This window comes from Rutilus rutilus (assembly GCF_951802725.1).
Source record: "Rutilus rutilus genome assembly, chromosome: 19".
Lineage (NCBI taxonomy): Eukaryota > Metazoa > Chordata > Actinopteri > Cypriniformes > Leuciscidae > Rutilus > Rutilus rutilus.
Window position 1 is genome coordinate 25,904,132 of NC_140232.1, and position 21,001 is coordinate 25,925,132.

Here is a 21,001-nt window from a genome sequence, read left to right on the forward strand (position 1 = left end):
TTCATATTGATGCGTCTAAAATTCAAATGAACGTGGAAATATAGCTGCAGTGTCAATAAAAATACAGGTCTTATTAAATTGAAATGGAAAAGTAAAATACAAAAAATTATCGTTATATGTTATGTATTGTGTAGCTATGTAACATATCGCTTTTGTCAGATGTTATGGTTTTGTAGATTTTCTTTTATTAAACCTGGGGATAGTCAATGTAGGTCAGGTTCCAATAAGCCTTAAGGCTGTACATTGATGCCCTCTAGTGTTTTCACTGGAGATTGTCTGTACAAACTGAAGAATCACTGAAATATTCATGATATTTCAAATGCAGTGACATAATTTTGGCCTTTCATTCTTGAAAAAAAGAAGAAAAAAAAGTTAATTTGTGTGACAAATAATATTTGAATTTGAAGTAGAAGTGAATTAACTTTACTTACTGACATGGAAAATAGTTTTTTCATTTCTCAATCAGGTCGTTTTCCTAGATTAGCTTGCCGTAATAGCCTACTCTACCCCATATGTACCGATTAACCCTAGACCTACTTTCACCTAGCCTATATTCTTCTAACTGTAGGCCTACCACAAAATATTTACTCTATTACAACTACAAAAATATGAGCACTCCCCATAAAATGGGTGTGTGTGTGTGTGTGGGGTGTGGGGGGGGGGGGGGGGGGGGTATTCTGTAATTCTGTATTCTGGTATTCTATACGTAATGGATAGTAAAAACCAGTAAATTTTGACCTTTTGGGGAAATTTTTTTTGGGCCCCATGAGGAGAACAGCTTATAATAAAATGAAGTGTTTTGAAAATGTAAAAATGCTGAAAGTTTTCTTTGATGGGTAGGTGCGGGGTAGGGGTATTGTAGGGGGATAGAATATACAGTTTGCACAGTATAAAAATCATTATGTCTATGTCAAGTCCCCATAAAACATGGAAACCCAACATGTATGAGTGTGTGTATGGTCCAGGCAAACCCTACGTTCTGAGGACAAAATGTCCCTGTGTGTGTGTGTCGGATGGCATCTGTGGGATTGTCGCAGTGTTTGGGTGTGTAGTGGGTTTGCACTGCAGCAAGTGCAATCAGTGTTAGATTGGACATTTATGCTGTGATTGTGAAGAAGGCAATCACTTCCTGATTATGGCATTTTTCCACAACTCTCTGATTGGACAGATAGACACTGCAGTCCTACAGATCATCACTCAAAACATGCGGTCTGAAGGCCTCATAAGGTCGCACCGGCGAGAATTTCCATTGTAACACTTTGTTAAAAAATTATATAAATAATACTACTTTAACAATTAAATACGTAAGAAAAATCGTCACCCGAAACCACCCAAAACTCCATAACTTAAAACAATGAACATTACAGGTTGCGTGCCTTTCAAACAAAATGAATACACAGATGCCAATGTCAAACTCAATGCATTACAGTTACAAGGTAGTATATTTAAAAATATTTTTTATTATGATAGTTTTCATGTTTAAACGCCTACTACACGATTAGATATGTCATTAGTAATTGCTGAAATTTGGTTAAAATTTATAAAAAGAGACGTCTCTTTTTATTAATTTTAACCAAATTTCAGCAATAAACTTTTATAGGCTAGGCCTACTTTTAAAAGTAGCTAGAGTAACTTAGGCCTATTTGACTAACGAACAGATAAGCCTAGTCCTCATTAGGCCTTCGAAAATATTATATAGTCCTATTATATTATTATTATTTTACATTATTGTCCTTTAAATCATTAAGTAGCCTATAAAGTAAGAACATTTAAAACATCCTATAAACTGTGTAGGTTTTGCGGCACATGGGCTAAGTGTCGGTCAATTGGTGCATAAAGACTTTAAAATTACATAGCTAGGCTACAATTAAATGCTTTAGGCCAACACCTTTTGTTTAATTCTGGAACATCAACCATGAACGAATAAATAAAGCGCTTTACATTTCATAATGATAAATTGATTTTTCTTTTTTTGGTCCCGGTGTGATGTGTTCCGTGCACAGTTCGGAAGAAATATTTCCGCCATTTCCCCTAAATTATACCAGAAGAAGAAAAGAACCCGCCTTGAAATGACGGCAATTAAGTGTCAAGAGTTTAATGAGACCTCTTCACCTTTGGGTCGCTCTGGTTGAGCGTTTGTGCCAAACGTGTGGCTTTTAATTGCTGTTATTAAATAAATCAATTCTCTTCTTCCACTGATTCTTCAGAGGTTTTGACTGGCATTCGTAATTGATACGTGTGGGGTTAAGGCATTATGTGTGAACCGTTTCCGAACCACTAATGCTGATTTCAAGTACATAATACATGCACAGATAACCATTAGCCTACTCTAACAGTCGGACGTGTTTTAATAATGACTGAAATTCTTAAAGTCTAAATGTAGTTTTGGCAGGCTAATTTGGTTGTCATGGTGAAGAGAAGATTGGGTGATGTTTATGGGATGGAGCGCGTGCATTTAAAGGCTGTTTCGATGGGGACTTTGAAAATCAGGAGCGCATTCACCACAGTCATGTCTACGGGTCGCAGTGAGGATTTTACCAAGAAGTGCAGAGAAGTTACAAGCGACGTTTGCATGGTAAATATTTTTTATATATTTTGCTTGAGCATAACCCGAAGCCATCGATAATCCATGAACCCTTTTCAGTCAGTGATATAGGCTACTAGCTGTAACGTATTGTTGAGGAGGGTCATATATTTTTTGGGTCATATATTATTTTGGGAGGGTTCATCTCTCGCAAACCGTATTTTGGCGCCCTTGGCTTAAATAGGCTACTTAGGCTAGGCTATTAAGTTTTTTTTTTTTTTCTAAAACAGTTTTGTGATATACGTGAGATATGAAAACTACAAAAAATAAAATAATAATAACCTACCTGTGCTTTGCCGGTATAACGTTAACATCCCAATAATGAGGGCAAGAGTTCGGTAGCTATGGTCACCTCCTCAAGTGAACGCGATTATTATTTTTTGGCGGCGGAAATGCGATTTTTTTTGTTACTGAAATATTGATAGATAATGCTATTAAACCATATATTTAGGCGTCTATAATTGATATGCGCATTCAAATTGTATTCACAGAAGTGCAGTTTAAATCTAATTTTCAATTGTGTTGAACCAACATAGCTGTATACACTGTAAAAAAATATATGATCAATAAGTTATGAAAACATGTTTTTACATTGCACGCTCATCAAAATAAGTTAATACTTGTTAAACTTAAATTATACAAGATTTAACTAATTTAAAGCAATTTAAGTTGAAATGACATAAACACCCATGTTGATTGTACTTAAAAAGTTGAGGCAGAATTTTTTTTTTTAGTGTATGTTTGAAAATATCATTTCTGTTTCTACAGATTTCATCAGAACTTGTGAATGGCCGATTAGATCCTGCTTCTCCATCTGCTTTACCCCAAGCAATGGCATCTGATGCTTTCCCAGGCAAAGTAGTTTGCACGGGGTGTAGAGATGACATCCTAGACAGGTATCTACTTAAGGTGAGAAGGATTTTTTTCATTTAAAATATTTATTCATTGACAATTTTGCTGCATGATTCTAATGTAATGTAATTTCTTACACCTGGTAATTATTGAATGCAGGTAAATGACTTGTGCTGGCATGTGAGATGCCTTTCATGCAGTTTGTGCCAAACCACTCTGAGCGGAAACACAACCTGCTATGTTAGAGGGCGAGAGGTCTTCTGCAAACTAGATTACTTAAGGTATTTCTTCTGAAGATGTACAGAATATTTATGCTTACAAGATGTTTCAGTATGTATTTTACCTAATCCAAACATAATTATGATGTTTGACAGAAGGTATCAGACATGGTGCTCGTGCTGTGGGGAAACGGTTCAATCCTCGGACTGGGTACACAGGGCGAAGGGAAACGTTTACCACCTGGCATGCTTCTCGTGCTTCTCCTGTAAGAGGCAGCTGTCCACAGGCGAGGAGTTTGCTTTGGTTGGGCAAAAATTGTTGTGTCGAATCCATTTCGACAGCATGCTGGACAAACTCAAAGGGGCCTCTGAAAAAGGTGAGTTGAGAGTCCTGCATGCATACAGGGGACATACTTTAAAACCCTATAAAGCCTACTGTTATATTTGATACGCACATTTCTAAGGCCTGTAAATTATAAACATGATCAAAATGTTATATAATATATATACACTTGCTGGACTGAAGCAACTTAGGTTAACTTGATTAACATTTTTAGAAAAATCATGTTAAAATGTGAGTATCAAATATGATGCTGTACATCAGGCTTTTGAGAAATGTTTGTATATGTCGTTATCATAATTGTATTGCATTGCATTATATGCTTTGCCCCCCACAATAGTTGTTGAGTTTTGATCATAAAACAATAGAATTTTTCTAAGAAATATTATTAGGAGATACAGAGTGACTACAACTGATATGTATATGCATTTCATGTAAGTAGTCTGCTATATTGTTATAAAGATCCAATTGATTTACATTACAATATTTAAGAATTTCTTCTTATTTGGCCACATATATATGAGCCACTGCACCAAATCGCATATTTTTACTCAGTTTGGGTCTCTGCCCGTATTCTCATATATCATACTATGAGCCATGAAAGCCTGATGTAACAAATAAGACACAACAACAAAACAACAACAAATAGTATGCAGACTTTTTTTTTTATAGATTTTGGTTCTCTAAACTGTTCCATTAAAAAAAAATGATTCTTCAGACTATTATTTCACGTCAGGCTTTATCTTAAAACTAGACATTATTTGCATAGTTTGGGTAAAAATAATACAAACCAAGATATCTTAGGTAAAAAAAGCAGTTGTTTGGTTTTGATAGATGGGCTTCTGGTTTTGTTTTCTAGTTTGTAGCATGCTTTGTCTGAAAAAATAATTACACCTGTGCCTTACCTTTTATTATTCCAAAACCATTTGTCCTGATGGTGCGTTGCCTACAGGTTGTGAGATAAACCAAAAGCCGTCAAAAAGAGCACGTACCAGTTTCACTTTTGACCAGCTACAGGTAAACTAAATCATCACTCTCTCTGTTCAATGTGTCCCAAATGAGTTCAATGAAAGAAATAATCGATCCCTGCTATGTTGTACTTTGTACAGATTTCCCACTCCCTTACCGACTCTGATCCTGCTGACGCTATTTCTGTGTTTGTGGCTTGCAGGTTATGCAGACTCAGTTTGCTCAGGACAATAACCCAGACACACAGACACTTCAGAGGCTTGCTGAACAGACTGGGCTTAGTCGACGCGTCATTCAGGTTACATTTCTTTAGCAATTTCTAAAGTGCCTAAATTGAGCTGTTATAAATTTGTAACTTAAAAGTGTTACCATTGTTTACCATTTGCTACCGTATGTAGCAACAGAAGTGTTGTCTAAGCAATTTCTTCTAATTTCTTTCTGGTCAGGTCTGGTTTCAAAACTGTCGTGCCCGTCATAAGAAGAACATCTCTCCCCCTCATTCAGGAATATCGGCAGGGGGTCTGTCGTCACTCCGGGTGGTTCCCAACCTAAATGAACTGCGTTATACAGACACATCCATGCTTACAGCCTTACACAGCATCTGCATCGATGGTAAGATTTGAGGGAATGTAGTACAATCAGCCAAATACTCTATAAATAGTACTTTATCAGCTTTTAGTGCGAAAAACTGTTCTGATATAGCAGGAATACTGGAAGAATTTGCTGATTTGATGAAAACTGTAAATGGAAAGGCAAAAACATATCTTTCCTCCTAATTTCAAACTGAAGAAATCGCCACCCAATACCAATCCGAGACACAATAGCGATGTTCAATTCACTAGGGAGCAGATTTCCAATGAACCTGCCAAATTGGTTCTTAAAGCGCATTGAATGATTCATTTGAAAATCAGACTGATCCGATTGCAGCTGTTCTTGAGTCAACAACTCACTGATTCAATGATTGGGTCAAAGACTTGACACTTGACTTGGACCTCAAAAACTTGAAACTTGACTTGGACCTCAAAAACCTGAAACTTGACTTGGACCTCAAAAACCTGAAACTTGACTTGGACCTCAAAAACCTGAAACTTGGACCTCAAAAACTTGAAACTTGACTTGGACCTCAAAGAGTAGAGACTTGGACCTCAAAGACTTGAAACTTGGACCTCAAAGACTTGAGACTTGGACCTCAAAGACTTGAGACTTGGACCTCAAAGACTTGAGACTTGACTTAGACCTCAAAGAGTAGAGACTTGGACCTCAAAGACTTGAAACTTGGACCTCAAAGACTTGAGACTTGGACCTCAAAGACTTGAGACTTGGACCTCAAAGACTTGAGACTTGGACCTCAAAGACTTGAGACTTGGACCCAAATAATTGAGACTTGACTTGGACTTAGAAGCAAAGACTTGGACCTCAAAGACTTGTAAACATGTCTGGGAAAAGGTATAGTGTCAAGGTGGCATACATTTGTTCCGGTGTGTTTGAGCTTTTGTTAATGGCTCTGTTTCTCTTTTATCTCCAGTTCACACACCAACATCTCTACTCTATCAGCCATTACTGTCCCAACAATCAACACATCTACCGATCAGCAGCAGCTAAACATTTAACAATTCAGTTGTAAATGGTGTGCCAATTATTATAACAATATTTATGCCACTAATACCTTTGTATTAAATGTATTAATTTGTATGTTTTCATTTATTAATGTGTATTTTGTTCCTATCCCATAATGCGGTTTAAGTAAAAATAACTTGTTGCCATGTGTCTATATGAAATACTTTATTTCCAAATTGATCCTTGCATGCACTTGTATTACATCATACAATGTTATTATGCATTGTAAATTAGCACAATATAAAGTCACAAAAATAATAAAAATGTTTACCACACTGTAAAAGAAGAGAATTAAATAAAGTTAAATACTAATAAGATAAGACAAGTGTTAAACTAAAGAATAATGCAATTTAAATGAATTATGAGAGCTGATTTTAATTTCAGCACATGCACTCACTGTATTAGCATTCACATTCATGTGTTCTTAACATAAAAATGGTACGGAATACATTTTGACTTAAATATTAGAAGAAACATCCCTTTCAAATGATGAGAAAAAAAAAAGTGTACATTGTATAAAAAAAGAAGGTAAAACTTCAAATGATAAACTTCATCAAAATATGAGCAATTAGTCCACCTAAGATAACTACCAATATTCTGCACACATATTCATATCAAGGTGTTATTAACATAAATTCAAGTCCTTGGCTAAAACGAAGTGTGAATGGACACAATGAAATCTCTGAAGGAGCGAGAGGTGTAACCTCCTGCTGCTAGAGAGCAATCAAACTGATGAGAAATGCAGTCGGAAGGATGAATAAGAGCAGTAATGAAGGAATAAATAGTTTAAAGCTCTGCACAGCAGAAAAGGGCTCAAATCAACATGTGGTTGAGGTTAAAAGAGATGTTAACGGCATGTTGGAGTAAGGCACTTCAGCTGAACTGCAAGTACAAACAGCAACTTTAAAAAGTTGAGGAAAATTCATCTAGTGAAGAGCAATTAAATGCGTTACCGGTCATTTTCTCAATATGAGAAAAGTGGCAGTTTCACCCCAAATGGGTGCCAACAGAATGCAATGGTCATATACAAGACAAGAATCAGTAAAAAAAAAAAAAAAAAAAAATCTATACAAATGCATAGACACTTACAAACACACCTACAAACAGGAAATAATCTCAGCTGATTTACATGCTTATTGTCAATTATATTTACTTATATAATGATACCATAAAAAGATGCAGATCAGTTTGAAGACTCTTGTATTTATGTTTTTGGACTTCTAATAAGATTTATAACACAAGCTGCCTACGGACATGACATGACCATTTAGGATGCTGACGGTCAGGAAACAGAATAACAATCGGCGGTGTCCGTTTTTCATGTCAGTGCCTTTTTGTTGGTTGCTGCTTTTATTTTCTACCTTTCTTTTTCTCTGGTCTCTTGTGGTTCTTCTTGTTGAGGATGGCTCGCAGGCTGCCGCCCATGTAATACGGGCGGCTTGCTGAGCCGTCGTTCTTCTCCAGATCAAGCACTGAGAACAGAAGCATAAGCAACGTTAATGCCAACCAATCGTTAATGTGATTTTGTTGGCAATCAGAGGCAATGCTGGATATTTGGATACAAGGAAAACTTAATTGGAGAAAGTTAAACTGAATATCAGAAAAAGTATATACACAGTAGTGGACAGAAGTGATGTCCGGCCTAGGAAAATTGACATCTTTACCGTTTATAAAAATTATTATTAAAAATGTGTTAAAGATTTTTGTAAGCCATAGTCAATAGTTTTATTTGTGATAAAGCAATGAAACATGCCAAATTGTGCGGGCTGTCATACAAAGAAATTATAAACAAATATAAAAACAGGAGAGAACAAATGAAATTATGTTGCAGTCAATGTATGCTTTTTCTTGTGAGCTTTTTGTCTTTCTATGGATTTTTTTTGCATAGTAAAATAAAACCTGTAGCTGTATTTTGTCCTTTTTTTTTGCCAAATAATTTTTTCAGATAAATACCTTAACCATGTTTTGTTCTTCCTTCATATCTAAAAATATTAATATATACATAATATATAAAATATATTTACACACATACTATATATATATATATATATATATATATATATATATATATATATATATATATATATATATATATATATATATATATATATATGAAGAGTTCAGATGCAAAAGCCTCTAAGTGCCATCTGAAATTTTCTTCTAGATTGATCATTTTTATCAAGCTTGGTTATTTAAGTTCAGTAATTTCACTTAAATGGCAATTAATAGGTCATTTGCATTGCCATTTAAGTGAAATTAACATATTAGCGTAGAACTTTAAATATTTTTAACGCATTAAACTGAAAAAATGTATCGCCGTCGTTCACACAAATTTTGACAGCACTTATATAAAAAAAAATGTTTATTATTAAACTTAGAATGTAAACAATATTGATAATATTTGTCGGCATACTGCAAAAAAAGTATTCAAAACAATAATAATATTTAGTTCAGCTTTATTCTAATTGAAAAAAACAAACAAAAAAAACATTGTATTTTTACAAAACTTTCCCCCATTAAAAGACAACCTGTACTTAAACTTCACAGAGTAGATGCAGCATCAAACCTGTCTACATATTACAAAATTACAAAAATGGCTTATATGTTCCTTTTATAAATTGAACTGGAAAAACTTTCAGACTGATTGCAAAAAAACAAAGAAGAGCAGTACTCTTCCTTTTAAACTAGGCACATTTACTAAATACTGCCATCAGAACACCTGGAAATTCATAGATTATATCAAAACATGGTTAAAAGAGAATATACACTGTATCTATTATGAATCCTCCAATACAATAACATTTGCCATTAGATTATGATAAAGTTAATATTAAAATCATGTGGCACATGGACTGAAAATCAATCCATCCACACGCACATCCTATGTACTGCATGAGCTTATAAACCAGAAATGACATGAAAACAAAGAGTTGTATAGAAAGAGAAGGATACTGCAAGATACAAGATCTTTTCTCATTAGAGAATAAATATATAGAATAGCTTGCTTTCATAATTGGCTACCAGAATATCATCAGACTTTAATTCAGTTACTTTGCTCCAGAAAACAAACAATGTGTAAGGCAATGATGGACAGAATATCAGCAAAAAGAAATGGAAGGGAAAAAGTATAGGAGAAAAGTACAGCAAGAGCCAGTCAGTATCAGCAGAGAATGCAGAGAGGAGATCGGCTCCTGATTCCATATCCCAGAATGCCTTGCTCTGCTGTGGAGAGATGCAGCGTGCTACAGTACTACCGCAGTTCTTCACGTCCCACTGAGGTAACAGTTTCAGGACACAGCATACTTTTTGCCTGCTTGATCATTTTTGTTAAGTATCCTGTGCAGGCCTTGAGGCATGTAATACGGTTTGGAAGGACTGCCATCGTTCCTTTCAAGATCTTCACCTGAAGGGTGTCCCGGGCAAATCAGACGACGGAAGAATGGAAGAGTGAAGGAGGAAAGACAGTGTTGCAAAGAAAAAAGGGTGAAAGAAATCAGAAAGAGTTAGTGAGTAGTCTTGCAGCTTAAGAAGATGTGAAAAGAATAAAGTCATAAAGATCACATTAGTATTATAAAGAAACAGAAAAGAGTCAAGTCATGCACAGAAAAAGAAGAGGAAAATAAAGGAAGACCAGTGGCTATGTGTTTAAGTTGAAAACATCATGATGTTCAGAATTTATTACCAAACGCACATACCAGTATGGGAATATAGCAGATTTAATAAGGTGTACTTACAGAAGCAGAGGAACAATGTATCTACACACATGGCATAGACGTTAAAGAATCCGTGTGCAATCATATAGGATCCAAATATCACAGTCTGCGGATGGAAAAAAAGATTACAAGAGAAATTAGTCACAATGAAATCAAAATGAAAAATTATTTTCCGATGGACAAAAACAAGTCCCGCCTTCCATTTTTTTCTTGTTCGAGAAGCTGTTTCACTTGTATATACGTCACAATATGGAAGAAAAGGTCATCATAAATTTCGTTTCATGTCGTCTTTATAGGTGAGGGTTCCCATACCCTCTTGGTCGATGAGAAGTTTTTTTTAAACAAATGTATTTTTTAATAAACTAACAAATATATACAAATAGTAGAATTTACAGAGTGCTTGTCTCTTGCATGGTCAATACAAGATCTTGACCAAAAATGTATGCACTTCTTGATGGAAATATCACAACAACATTTATTTCTATCAAAAGGTGCATACATTTTTGGTCAAGATCTTGTATTGTGTCAATGCTAGAGGCAAGCACTCTGTAAAGTCTCCTCCAGCACATCCCAAAGACTTTCAATGAATTTAAGGTCTGGACTCAGAGGTGCCAGTTCATGCGTAAAAATGATTCTCCATGCTCCCTCCCACCAATTCTTTCATAATTTTTTGAGCCTGATGAATCTTGACATTGTCCTCCTGGAATATGGCCATGATGTGTCTTCCTACATGGTTGTTTAAGAAATGAAAAGCTACACACTCCATCAATTAGGGTTAGAAGAATTGTTGCCAAAAAATATAACATGCTAGAAACATAACAATCACTGTAATAAGCATATAATGCATATATATATATATATATATATATATATATATATATATTTTTTTTTTTTTTTTTTTTACATATATTCCTCTATTAATATTTAAATCAATCTTAAAGTCTTAAAGACTGCAGCAGGATGAAATCTGAGAAATCGCTTTAATATCAAATAAAAGCATAATTTAACATAAGCAAGCTGTAACGCTTTCACTCACCAGTAGAGGGACCCAATAATAATTTAATGATGGCACCTCTTCCTGGATTACTGGTATTTGGCGGGTGAAGAAGAAGAATGCAAGGACACCTGCAAAAAACATTCAAAACATCAGCAAACAAAAAGAGCCTGCAAACAATGTGACTGACATTGTTTAATCTATGTGTATGTAGGCATTAGGTCTATGCAGTGTCTGTGTGCGTTTGTTTAAAGGGATACTCCAGCGCCTGAAAATAGTCCCCAGCTCGGTAACTTCTTCCAACGTGACCGGGACTTAGTTTGTCTAACCTATTAGACCTATTTTCAGGCGCTGCGTCATATCATTACGCCTGCTGCACTCATGGTACAGCCGCACAGTTCCTTGATTATTACGCTGGAATGAGAGTAGTTCCTAGCCATATAGGCTTAGAAAATCGCAACTTTTCATTTTCCGTCGATCTTAGTACTCGGTTTAACTACAGAAGAGTCAAGTTTTAAATAGGAAAAATATTGAAACTCTTTGGTCATTTTGAAAGAAATGCTACTGGACTCATCAGAATCAATGATCTGTGCTAAGCTATGCTAAAAGTGGTACCGTCAGACCCGGAGTTCGGCTGAATGGATTCTAAAACGGTAAAACTCAACTGTTTAACTCTGGGGGAGATGTAAAATGAGCATATTTCCGAAAAAAGTGGAGTATCCCTTTAAAGCCCTCAGACTCTATTAGTCTTAATGTTTCCCCGTCTGTATGACACAGATGAGCGTCGACTCACCCACACTCCCTGAGATCAGCAGTTTGCCCAAGAACAGCAGGAAGTCAGTCACCTTGTCCAGAACAGCAACTCTACACAAAAAAAACCACAATAAACACAATAAAAACACAATAAACAGGTTCTGTATATAGTTGTATTCAGTCTTAGTAAATGTTACATACATTAGATAACTAATTATATGGAATATTTAAACAATTCACAATTTAATTGATAATATTTAGTTGTGTGACAATTTTCTTTCCGATGTCTGACTTATTTTCATTGAATATTGTTGAAATTATGCTTCACAATTATGCTTTCTTTTATAGTATGGAGGTAAAGTTTAGTGAAATTTGAATGATAATCCTTTGATAACACTGTAGCAAGAAAAAAATAAATCACATCAACAGTAACATCTTGGAAATGTCACAATAACTGAAACAAATGATTGCACAGGTGTGTGTAAGAGAAAGTCCTTGCAGCTTCACACCTTGACAATGACACAATAAATGTCTCAGCTGTGCAGAGTCTTACCTCATAACGTTCCTCATTAACAGGAAGAAAGCGTCTCGTGCCGAGGCACAGAAATTCTTCCCATATATTGAAATCTGAGGAATAAAAGGAGAAGCAACCATAAACGACAGACTTATCAGTCGGTCTGTCTCCACAACTCAGGTTTGACATTACCTTTGTTTTTTTTGCGGTTATATATATAGTTATATATATATAGATATAGAATAAAGTTATGAAATGCCTGTACCTTGAAAGAGTGGGGTGACTCACCATAATGTAAGCATTCCTGTTCATGAACTTAATGAAGTGCTCAAGGCACCAGAAACAGCATTTGAGGCAGCACAGCAGGAAGCGTGCACATGCATTGTGAGCACCTGAGACAAAGACAGAAGGAAGAGCAGCATCATTCATAACGTATTCTATACTGATACAGTCTACCGTTCAAAAGTTCAGGGTCATACGATTTTTTACATTTTTATAAAAGAAGTATTGTATGCTCACCAAGGCTGTATTTGCAGTAAAACAGTCATATTATGAAATATTAGTACAATTTATATAAATGTTTTCTATTTGAATACATTTTAACATGTAATTCATTCTTGTGATGTAAAGCTGAATTTTCAGCATCATTACTCCAGTCTTCAGTGTCACATGATCATTCAGAAATCATTCTAATATACTGATTTGGTGCTCAAGAAACATTTCTTATCATTTTCAATGTTGAAAACAGTTGTGCGGTGTAATTTTTTTTGGAAATCATGTTACATATTTTTTCAGGATTCTTTGATGAATACTATGTAAAACAACTTTAGAACAATAGTGTAGTTTTACAACATTTTAAAACATCTTTGAACATTTCTAAATGATGAATGAGTCAGTGAACCAGTTACAATCAAAACTCTGAGGGTGAGTTCACACTTGTAGTTTGGTTTGTTTGATCCAGACCAAAAAAAAAACATTTAGTCCTGGTCCGCTCAGCGTTCAGATTGGCATTTTTATCAGCGAACCTTAAGATACCAAACCTAAAGACATAGGGATATGTTCACAACCTGATTGGTCAGCTTCTATGATGTATTGCCTATTTTGATACGTAACTTACCGAACATCTATAACAATGCTGTGTGCTAGGATAAATGTGCTTGTTGTATGTACATAGCCTACATATGATGGTATTTTAACCAGCTGAGAACTCGTGAAGAGCTTATAAAATGTGTAAAAGGAGTCTTAACAGCGGCAGGAATCCCTCCGTCACACACAAACGAAGATCTGCTGCGAGGAGACTAAGCGACTATGACGAGAGAAAAAAAAACAGGTATGCATGAGCATTCTGTCCTTTTTAGGGTCTCATCTTCCTGTTTTTGGTTCGTTTACATGTCTTTGGTCCGTGTTACGTTCATATTTCAGTCGAACCACACCAGAGTTCGTTTGGAAACGGGTCGAGACCCATCTTTTCAGCAGTCTCGGTCTGCTTGTTTAATGCGCACCAGGGTTCGGATGGCAGCGTTTACACTTATTCAAATGAACCGCACTAATAGAGCAATCGCACTAGAGTTAGTCTTAGTCTTAATCAAACCAAAACTGCCAAGTGTGAACACACCCTATAAATTTTAATGTAATATTATACCTTTCAGTTTATGGTCGAGATACTCCAGAATAATCCTGATGAACTGTACGATGGACAGAATCAAAGCTCCAAATGCAAGAGAGCCTGTGTGATACCTGGAATAGCATTGAAATGTGATTATAGTGAACATTTAATTTCAGTCCAACAGCCCTCCACTCACAGACATAATCAATCGCCTACAATCTTTAAAAGCACTGATGGCAGCATACCTTAAAGCCCTGCCAAATGATGAAGCCAAGGGGCAAGGTGGGATGTCTTCTGGCTTCCTCAAGGCCCAGTAATATGAGGCAAAAGCTCCAGCGAGGGTGCACTGGCCCAGAGCGATGGTGAAATTCACCAGCCAGAGGAAGACCAGTAAATTGCAAAGCTGAAGAACAAAGATATAACGGTGGTACAAACTCTCCCCACCGTAAAAAGCAAACGTGCACTGGGAGCCCGGACACAGTTTAGTCACGTTTGATTGACTGAAGGTCTGAAACACATCAAAGAGACACAAACAATCACCAATATGATACATTTACTAGATAAAATCACAGTTGAGTAGGTAATCACAGTTTACAGTAGGTTTAGTGCTTACCTCTAGGTCACAGGTCAGATTGGTATACTTGCAGTCGGGTAGTGTTGACATTACTTTATAGACTGCATCGCCAGAGGATGCCAGGAACCTGAAAGAAGTTATGGTTAAGGAGACTAAAATACAAACTAGTTAAAGCTGAAGTGTGTCATTTCTGTTCCAGCAAATGGAATTGCTAAAATAAAAATTGCTCAAACAAATCAGTCTCATCCCCAAATCATGCATACATACATATTAATATATGCAAGATTAGTATATGCATACAGTATATGTATATATTAATTTTAATCCAGCATTCAATTAAATTGAGATTTGGATACACAGCTGTAACGGCCCAGTATGCGATGCAGAGAGCCAGCAGCAGAAAGGTGATGATGGGATAGAAAAGTGTCGACATAATGCAGCCAATCGCCCTGTAGGGAAGAGAGAGACGTGAAAAAAATAATAAAACCAACAACATTTGACAGCTTTGTTTCAGGTGTTTTTCTATTCTTTCCATTTACATGCACCAGCATTAAACAAAAGAAAGAGAAAGAAACTAACTTGCTGCCCTCCTTCAGTAGAGCGATGGCAATACGAACTCTGTTCCGCAGGAATATCAGCACTAAGATGATGATAGCTTCAATGACAGCCAAGGAGATCACTGTGGTACATTATCAAGCTGTCATTTTTCCATCAAACTGAACTTTTCATAACCCTTATCAACTTGACAGTGCAGGTGCATTGCTTGGTTTGAGATTTATTATTTGATTTAAACTGCACTACAAACACTCATAGACTGGAATAACTGAAGAAATCTCACTGAATATGAGCCAGGTCTGACTCAGCTGCAGGTAAACCCGGAAGTCAGTCTGGAATCCAATGTCTGAGATGGTCATATCAGAGTCCGGCTTTCCCTTGAGTGAACTGTACTCCCAGTAACAATGCCATATTCCTGTAAGTGACAGTCAGGACACAGTGGGTGAACTCAGTGTAGAGAAATTCAAAAACTTATCTAACAAATCATTTAGTGTTAAAGGGATAGTTCAACAACAACAACAACAAAAATGATGTCGTCAATTACTCACCCTCATGTATTTATAAACCCATAAGACTTATGTTCAACTTTGGAAGACATATTAAGATTTCTTTAATGAAATCTGAGAGATTTCTGTCTCTCCACTGAAAGTCTATCGACACCAAACTCTGACGCTCAAAGCGGTCATAAAGAGATCATAAAATAAATCCAAGTCTTCTGAAGAGACGTAGCAATGCTAAAATAATGCTATAACATGACCTCTTTATATGAAGAACAGATTGATTTTAGGTATTTATTCACATATAAACATTAATCAGAGCACATAAACAGAAGCTCAACCGTACTTGCTTGATGTGCAAGAACAAACCTCATTGGTTCTTGCGGAAGCTCAAACGTGCTGGTGACATGCAAGAGTTAACCTCATTGGTTCTCGAAGTCAAGCAAGCATGCATGAGCTTTCCTTTACCATATTTAAATAATGGTGCACTATGTATATTCACTAATTAATTTTTTTTTATGTGAATAAAATCAAATTTAATCAATTCATCTGATTGTGTCTCTTCCAAGATTAGGTTTACAATCTCTTTGTGAACGTTTTGAAGTATCAGAGTTTGGGGTGAATAGACCCCCATGGAGGGACAGAAATCTCTCAGAACAAAATGAAGGTGAGTTATTGATGGCAGATTTAAAAATTTTGGGTGAACTAATCCTGAGAGTTCATGAGAAAACCAGATCAGTCCGATTCATGAACGATTCGAACTGGATCATTTGATTCACTGAAAAGATCTGACTCAAAAGAAGACAAAAAGGACTTTTTGAAGTTTTAAAAGAGTGATTTTCTGTTGAGTTCCACTGAAGAACGACAGTCAAGAGAGTGACTATCCCTTTAAGAGGTTATTGTAAAACATTGAAGTCTAGTATATGACAGTTTAGTTTTGAGTTTTGGTCTATGGGGTTCTGTAGTCATTACCAACCATAGCCCACAGCTGCGATGGCCCCGAAGATGACCATCCAGAAGAGAACGCCAGCGGTGAACCTCAGCAGCAGAATAAAGATCAGACTGACCAGCATGCTAATCACCAAACCACTGAAAACATCCATAAAAACAGATCAGCTACAACATATTGATCTATTGTATTTAGTTTAAAGGTTAAACACTAATGTGATACATACATTAGGATCCAAAACCACGAGCTGGCGTAATCCTCAAAGATCTTGGTGCCGACCTCCTTTGCATCCAACAGGCTGGTGATGCCACTGTAAAAGAGCAAGAAAACTATCAAAAACAATACAAACTGCACATTCAACTGTACAGAGCAGTATATGAGGACTAAGAAGCAATGGCACACTACAGATCAACAGTGATCAGGTGGATGTTTCACACAAGTGTTACCAGTGTAAGAAGACATCAGTTTTGTTCTATTGCTCTCCATTCATGAAAAAAGCCATGTTTTTTTCATGCACAGTGGAGGACAAGGGTTAAGACTTTGTTAATTGTATCTGACACAACTGAAAATGATGCTGTGAGGGGCAGAAGTACAGTCTGTGCAATAAGCCGTTCTGTCTAAAAAAGGTCATTGGTCACATCTCTTTTTCTCCATCTTTTACAGATTTTTTTTTCTTTTGTCTCCAGACTTTATTTCTAACCATCACAGTCTCGTTTTCATTCAGGTCAAAATACAAATTAATAAAGCACAGTCTATGTAAGTCTATGGAGAGAGAAGTATTTGTATATGGTATATACACTACCGTTCATACGTTAAATAAATTAATACTTTAATTCAGGATGCATTAAACTGATCAAATGTGATGGTAAACACATTTACAGTATAATGTTATATGTATATAATGTATATACAGGAACATTTATATTTCAAATAAATGCTGTTCTTTTGAACTTTCTATTCATCACAGAATCCTAAAAAAGGATCACATTTTCCACACACACACACACACACACACACACACACACACACACACACACACACACACACACACACACACACACACACACACACACACACACACACACACACACACACACACACACACACACACACACACACACACACACACACACACACACACACACACACACACACACACACACACACACACACACACGTCTGGTTCACTATCTTTGTGGGGACTCTCCATAGACGTAATGGTTTTTATACCGTACAAACTGTATATTCTGTCCCCTTACACTAACCCTACCCCTAAACCTACCCATCACAGGACACATTCTGCATTTTTACTTTCTCAAAACAACTCATCCTGTGTGATTTATAAGCCTTTTGAAAAGTGGGGACCGCTGGCTGGTCCCCACAATGGAGGTGATCTCAGGTTTTACTATTCTTATGGGGACATTTGGTCCCCACAATGTAATATAAACAAGGGCACACACACACACACACACACACACACACACAAAAAAGAATATTAAGCAGCACAAATGTTTTTAACAACTGTGCACTAATTCAGCATATTATAATGATTTTTGAAGGATCATGTGCCACTAAAGACTGGAGTAATGATGCTGAAAATTTTGCTTTGCCATCACAGGAATGAATTACATTTGAAAATATTTTCAAATAGAAAACAGTTATTTTAAATTGTACTAATATTTCACAATATTACCGTTTTTACTGTATTTTAATCAAATAAATGCAGCCTTGGTGAGCATAAGAACATTCTTTCAAAAAAGTCGACCCAAACTTTTGAATGGTAGTGTATTCAATGGATTTGATTTGATTACCTGTCAGCTAGTTACAAGAATATTTCATACAGTTATGTGATGCTCATTGATTTGTACAGAAGTGAGGTGTTTTTGAAAAGGACATGCAATGGAAAAATTTGATTTTCATTGATTTTCAGTAGATATTACAAAGGAATGTCATCATTTGTATCATTTTTATCATTTGTAAGGGGGGGGGGGGGGGGGGGGGGGGGGTCTTAAGGGTCAGCTAGCAGCAATGGGTCCTTTATCTGTGGAATGCGTTGCAGAAAGAAACCCTGCTGAAGAAGACCTTGAAATGAGTATAAAGTGTGCCCAGCTCTTCCTGTCTGTGTCTCACTCACCATGTAGCGTAACTTCTATGTGGCGACTGGGCCTTCTTGCAAGAATAAATACTTTTTAAAAGACAATTGGATTCAGAGTGTCTCTTACGCATTGATGAGGGGTTAATAGAAATGTTTGCCACAACAGAGAGCAGCAGTGTTGTGCAAGCAATTTGCTTGTAAAGCTACAAGCTTCTAAATTTAAAGTAGTTTAGTTAGACTACATTAAAACTAAAAACTAAAAAAAAAAAAAAAAAAAATGCAGCTGTCTACACTAGGTAGCTATACTGTATAATTGTAAAAAACAAAACAAAAAAACAACAACTGTATATTGTTAAAAAAAAGACATCTGCACATGGACTCAAAAAATCTTGTGAAAGATTCATATGAGAGAGTGTGAAAGTGAAGCATTTTGTCATGTTATACCACTACTTGCTGGAAAAAGTAGCTAACTGTAACTACTGTCATGATACTGAAAAATACAGTTAGGTTTAGTTAGTTACTTCCAAACACTGGAAAACAGAGATGAAGTTCTCCAAGTAATGCTAAAGAAAAGTGTGTTTCTCTAGAGCAGAGAAGCTGTTGGTGAATGGAAGAGTTTTTAACAGTCCCAATTTTAACAGCATCATCTGCATTTCAAACTCCTACTCTCAATTTTGCATGGCAAAAACATGATGAACCTGGTTCCAGTGCAAAACGATCTTCCTTACATTTGCCATTATATTCTTAAATGCTCTTTCAGCAGACAGGCATCTGAAAGGCAGTGGGATTTTGTCAGTGACCTCAGTTCTGATGAGGGGAAAAAACAGATGTGTTTTTTCTGTTCTACAGATTCTTTGAGATGCTGCAGGTGCAGAATGTGTGATGAGGGAGGTTAGTTTGTAGATAAGCGAAGGACAAGGTCAAGTTTCAAAGCGGACAAGAAATTAAGACCTTTCTGTTCCTTGCTGCATGGCCGTGACTTTGCTACAAAAAAAGAAGCATTGAGCATGTTACAAAAGACACACAGGAAGAAAAAACCTTGGATTTTTGAAATCAGGTAAAGAGTTGTAAAAAGCATCAGCAGATTATTGTGAGCGAAACTCAATCCAAAAGTATAATTTACACAAGGCACAGTCTTGCATTCAAAAACAGCTAGATGGAAATCTTTTAACAAATTTTACCATGTAGAAAGATGCAATGCAATGGCTGAAGACGTAAGAACACGTCCTGTGTAAACAATGTCAATTAGTTACAAGAAACCTGCCTGCTAAAATAAGAATGTACCCCATGTGACCTTTCACCCCAGGCATTCACATAAGTGCTATTATGGCAGGAGCAAATTCATGCAAACATGCACAGCTTGACTTATTTGCGTGGCTTAAAAGGCCAGATTCTCTCTGACCTTTGTAAGGCCTAATGTCATACCCAGATAAAACTGTCCTCTCTTGCCTGGATGGAAAGACAGTATATTTAGGAACAAATGTCAAAAATAACAGTATTATTTACCTGCTGTATCTACCGAGTCAAAAGAAGATATTTTTAATATCAAGACGCAATATTAAACATACACTTCCGTTCAAAAGTTTGGGGTCAGTCCTTTTTCTTTTTTTTTAAAGAAATGAATCACCTTTCATACAGCATTTATTTGAAATAGAATCCTGAAAAAACACTTGGGGAAATGTATAATTGTTTCTACAAAAATATAAAGCAAGCAGCACAACTGTTTTCAACAAGAAGAAATGTTTCTTTAGTACCAAATCAGCATATTAGAATCATTTCTGAAGGATCATGTGAAACCAGGAGTAATGACAGCTGAAAACTCAGCTTATTCTCTCACACACACACACACACACACACACACACACACACACACACACACACACACACACACACACACACACACACACACGCACGTGCACACACACGCGCACACACACACATTTTTAACAATATACCAATATTTTTACAGTATTTTTGACTAAATAAATGCAGCCATGGGCATATAAAAAAAAAAAAAAACTTTCAAAAATATATATAAAAAAAAAATCTCACAGACCCCAGACTTTTGAACAGTAGTGTACACTCACTTAAAATCTGACTCGTATAAACCCTAACAGGGTGATTAGGACCCTGAAGTAAAGTGAAGAGGTTTATTTTGTGTTAATGACCAA

General features: G+C 36.2%; 2 protein-coding genes across 6 annotated transcripts in view; one reads left to right on the forward strand and one right to left on the reverse strand.

The window, feature by feature from the left end:
- Nucleotides 1-2,407: 2,407 nt before the first annotated feature.
- LOC311279056 (LIM/homeobox protein Lhx8) lies at nt 2,408-6,590 on the forward strand (the record flags this gene model as incomplete). The annotated part of the gene is made up of 8 exons (XM_084390286.1): nt 2,408-2,575; nt 3,353-3,493; nt 3,596-3,717; nt 3,811-4,031; nt 4,911-5,011; nt 5,166-5,261; nt 5,410-5,575; nt 6,489-6,590. 8 exons carry the CDS (start codon nt 2,408-2,410, stop codon nt 6,563-6,565), a joined length of 1,092 nt encoding a protein of 363 aa, XP_084246412.1. The 3' UTR covers nt 6,566-6,590.
- Nucleotides 6,591-6,722: 132 nt separating this feature from the next.
- The window catches only part of slc44a5b (solute carrier family 44 member 5b), a 39,011-nt gene continuing 24,732 nt past the window's right edge, over nt 6,723-21,001 (reverse strand). For 2 of the 5 annotated variants that reach the window (XM_084388941.1, XM_084388940.1), the window contains exons 9-23: nt 19,782-19,814; nt 16,962-17,045; nt 16,763-16,875; nt 15,573-15,704; nt 15,314-15,413; nt 15,091-15,183; nt 14,774-14,861; nt 14,406-14,668; nt 14,197-14,291; nt 12,843-12,946; nt 12,594-12,667; nt 12,081-12,151; nt 11,330-11,418; nt 10,315-10,399; nt 6,730-8,052 (exon numbers count right to left, since the gene is read on the reverse strand). In XM_084388941.1, the coding sequence (XP_084245067.1) occupies nt 7,931-8,052; nt 10,315-10,399; nt 11,330-11,418; nt 12,081-12,151; nt 12,594-12,667; nt 12,843-12,946; nt 14,197-14,291; nt 14,406-14,668; nt 14,774-14,861; nt 15,091-15,183; nt 15,314-15,413; nt 15,573-15,704; nt 16,763-16,875; nt 16,962-17,045; nt 19,782-19,814 (1,546 nt within the window). In that variant the 3' untranslated portion in view covers nt 6,730-7,930. Of the gene's footprint in view, nt 8,053-9,020; nt 9,984-10,314; nt 10,400-11,329; nt 11,419-12,080; nt 12,152-12,593; nt 12,668-12,842; nt 12,947-14,196; nt 14,292-14,405; nt 14,669-14,773; nt 14,862-15,090; nt 15,184-15,313; nt 15,414-15,572; nt 15,705-16,762; nt 16,876-16,961; nt 17,046-19,781; nt 19,815-21,001 lie in introns of those variants that run through there. The other 3 variants (XM_084388942.1, XM_084388944.1, XM_084388943.1) reach the window with 3 other exon arrangements.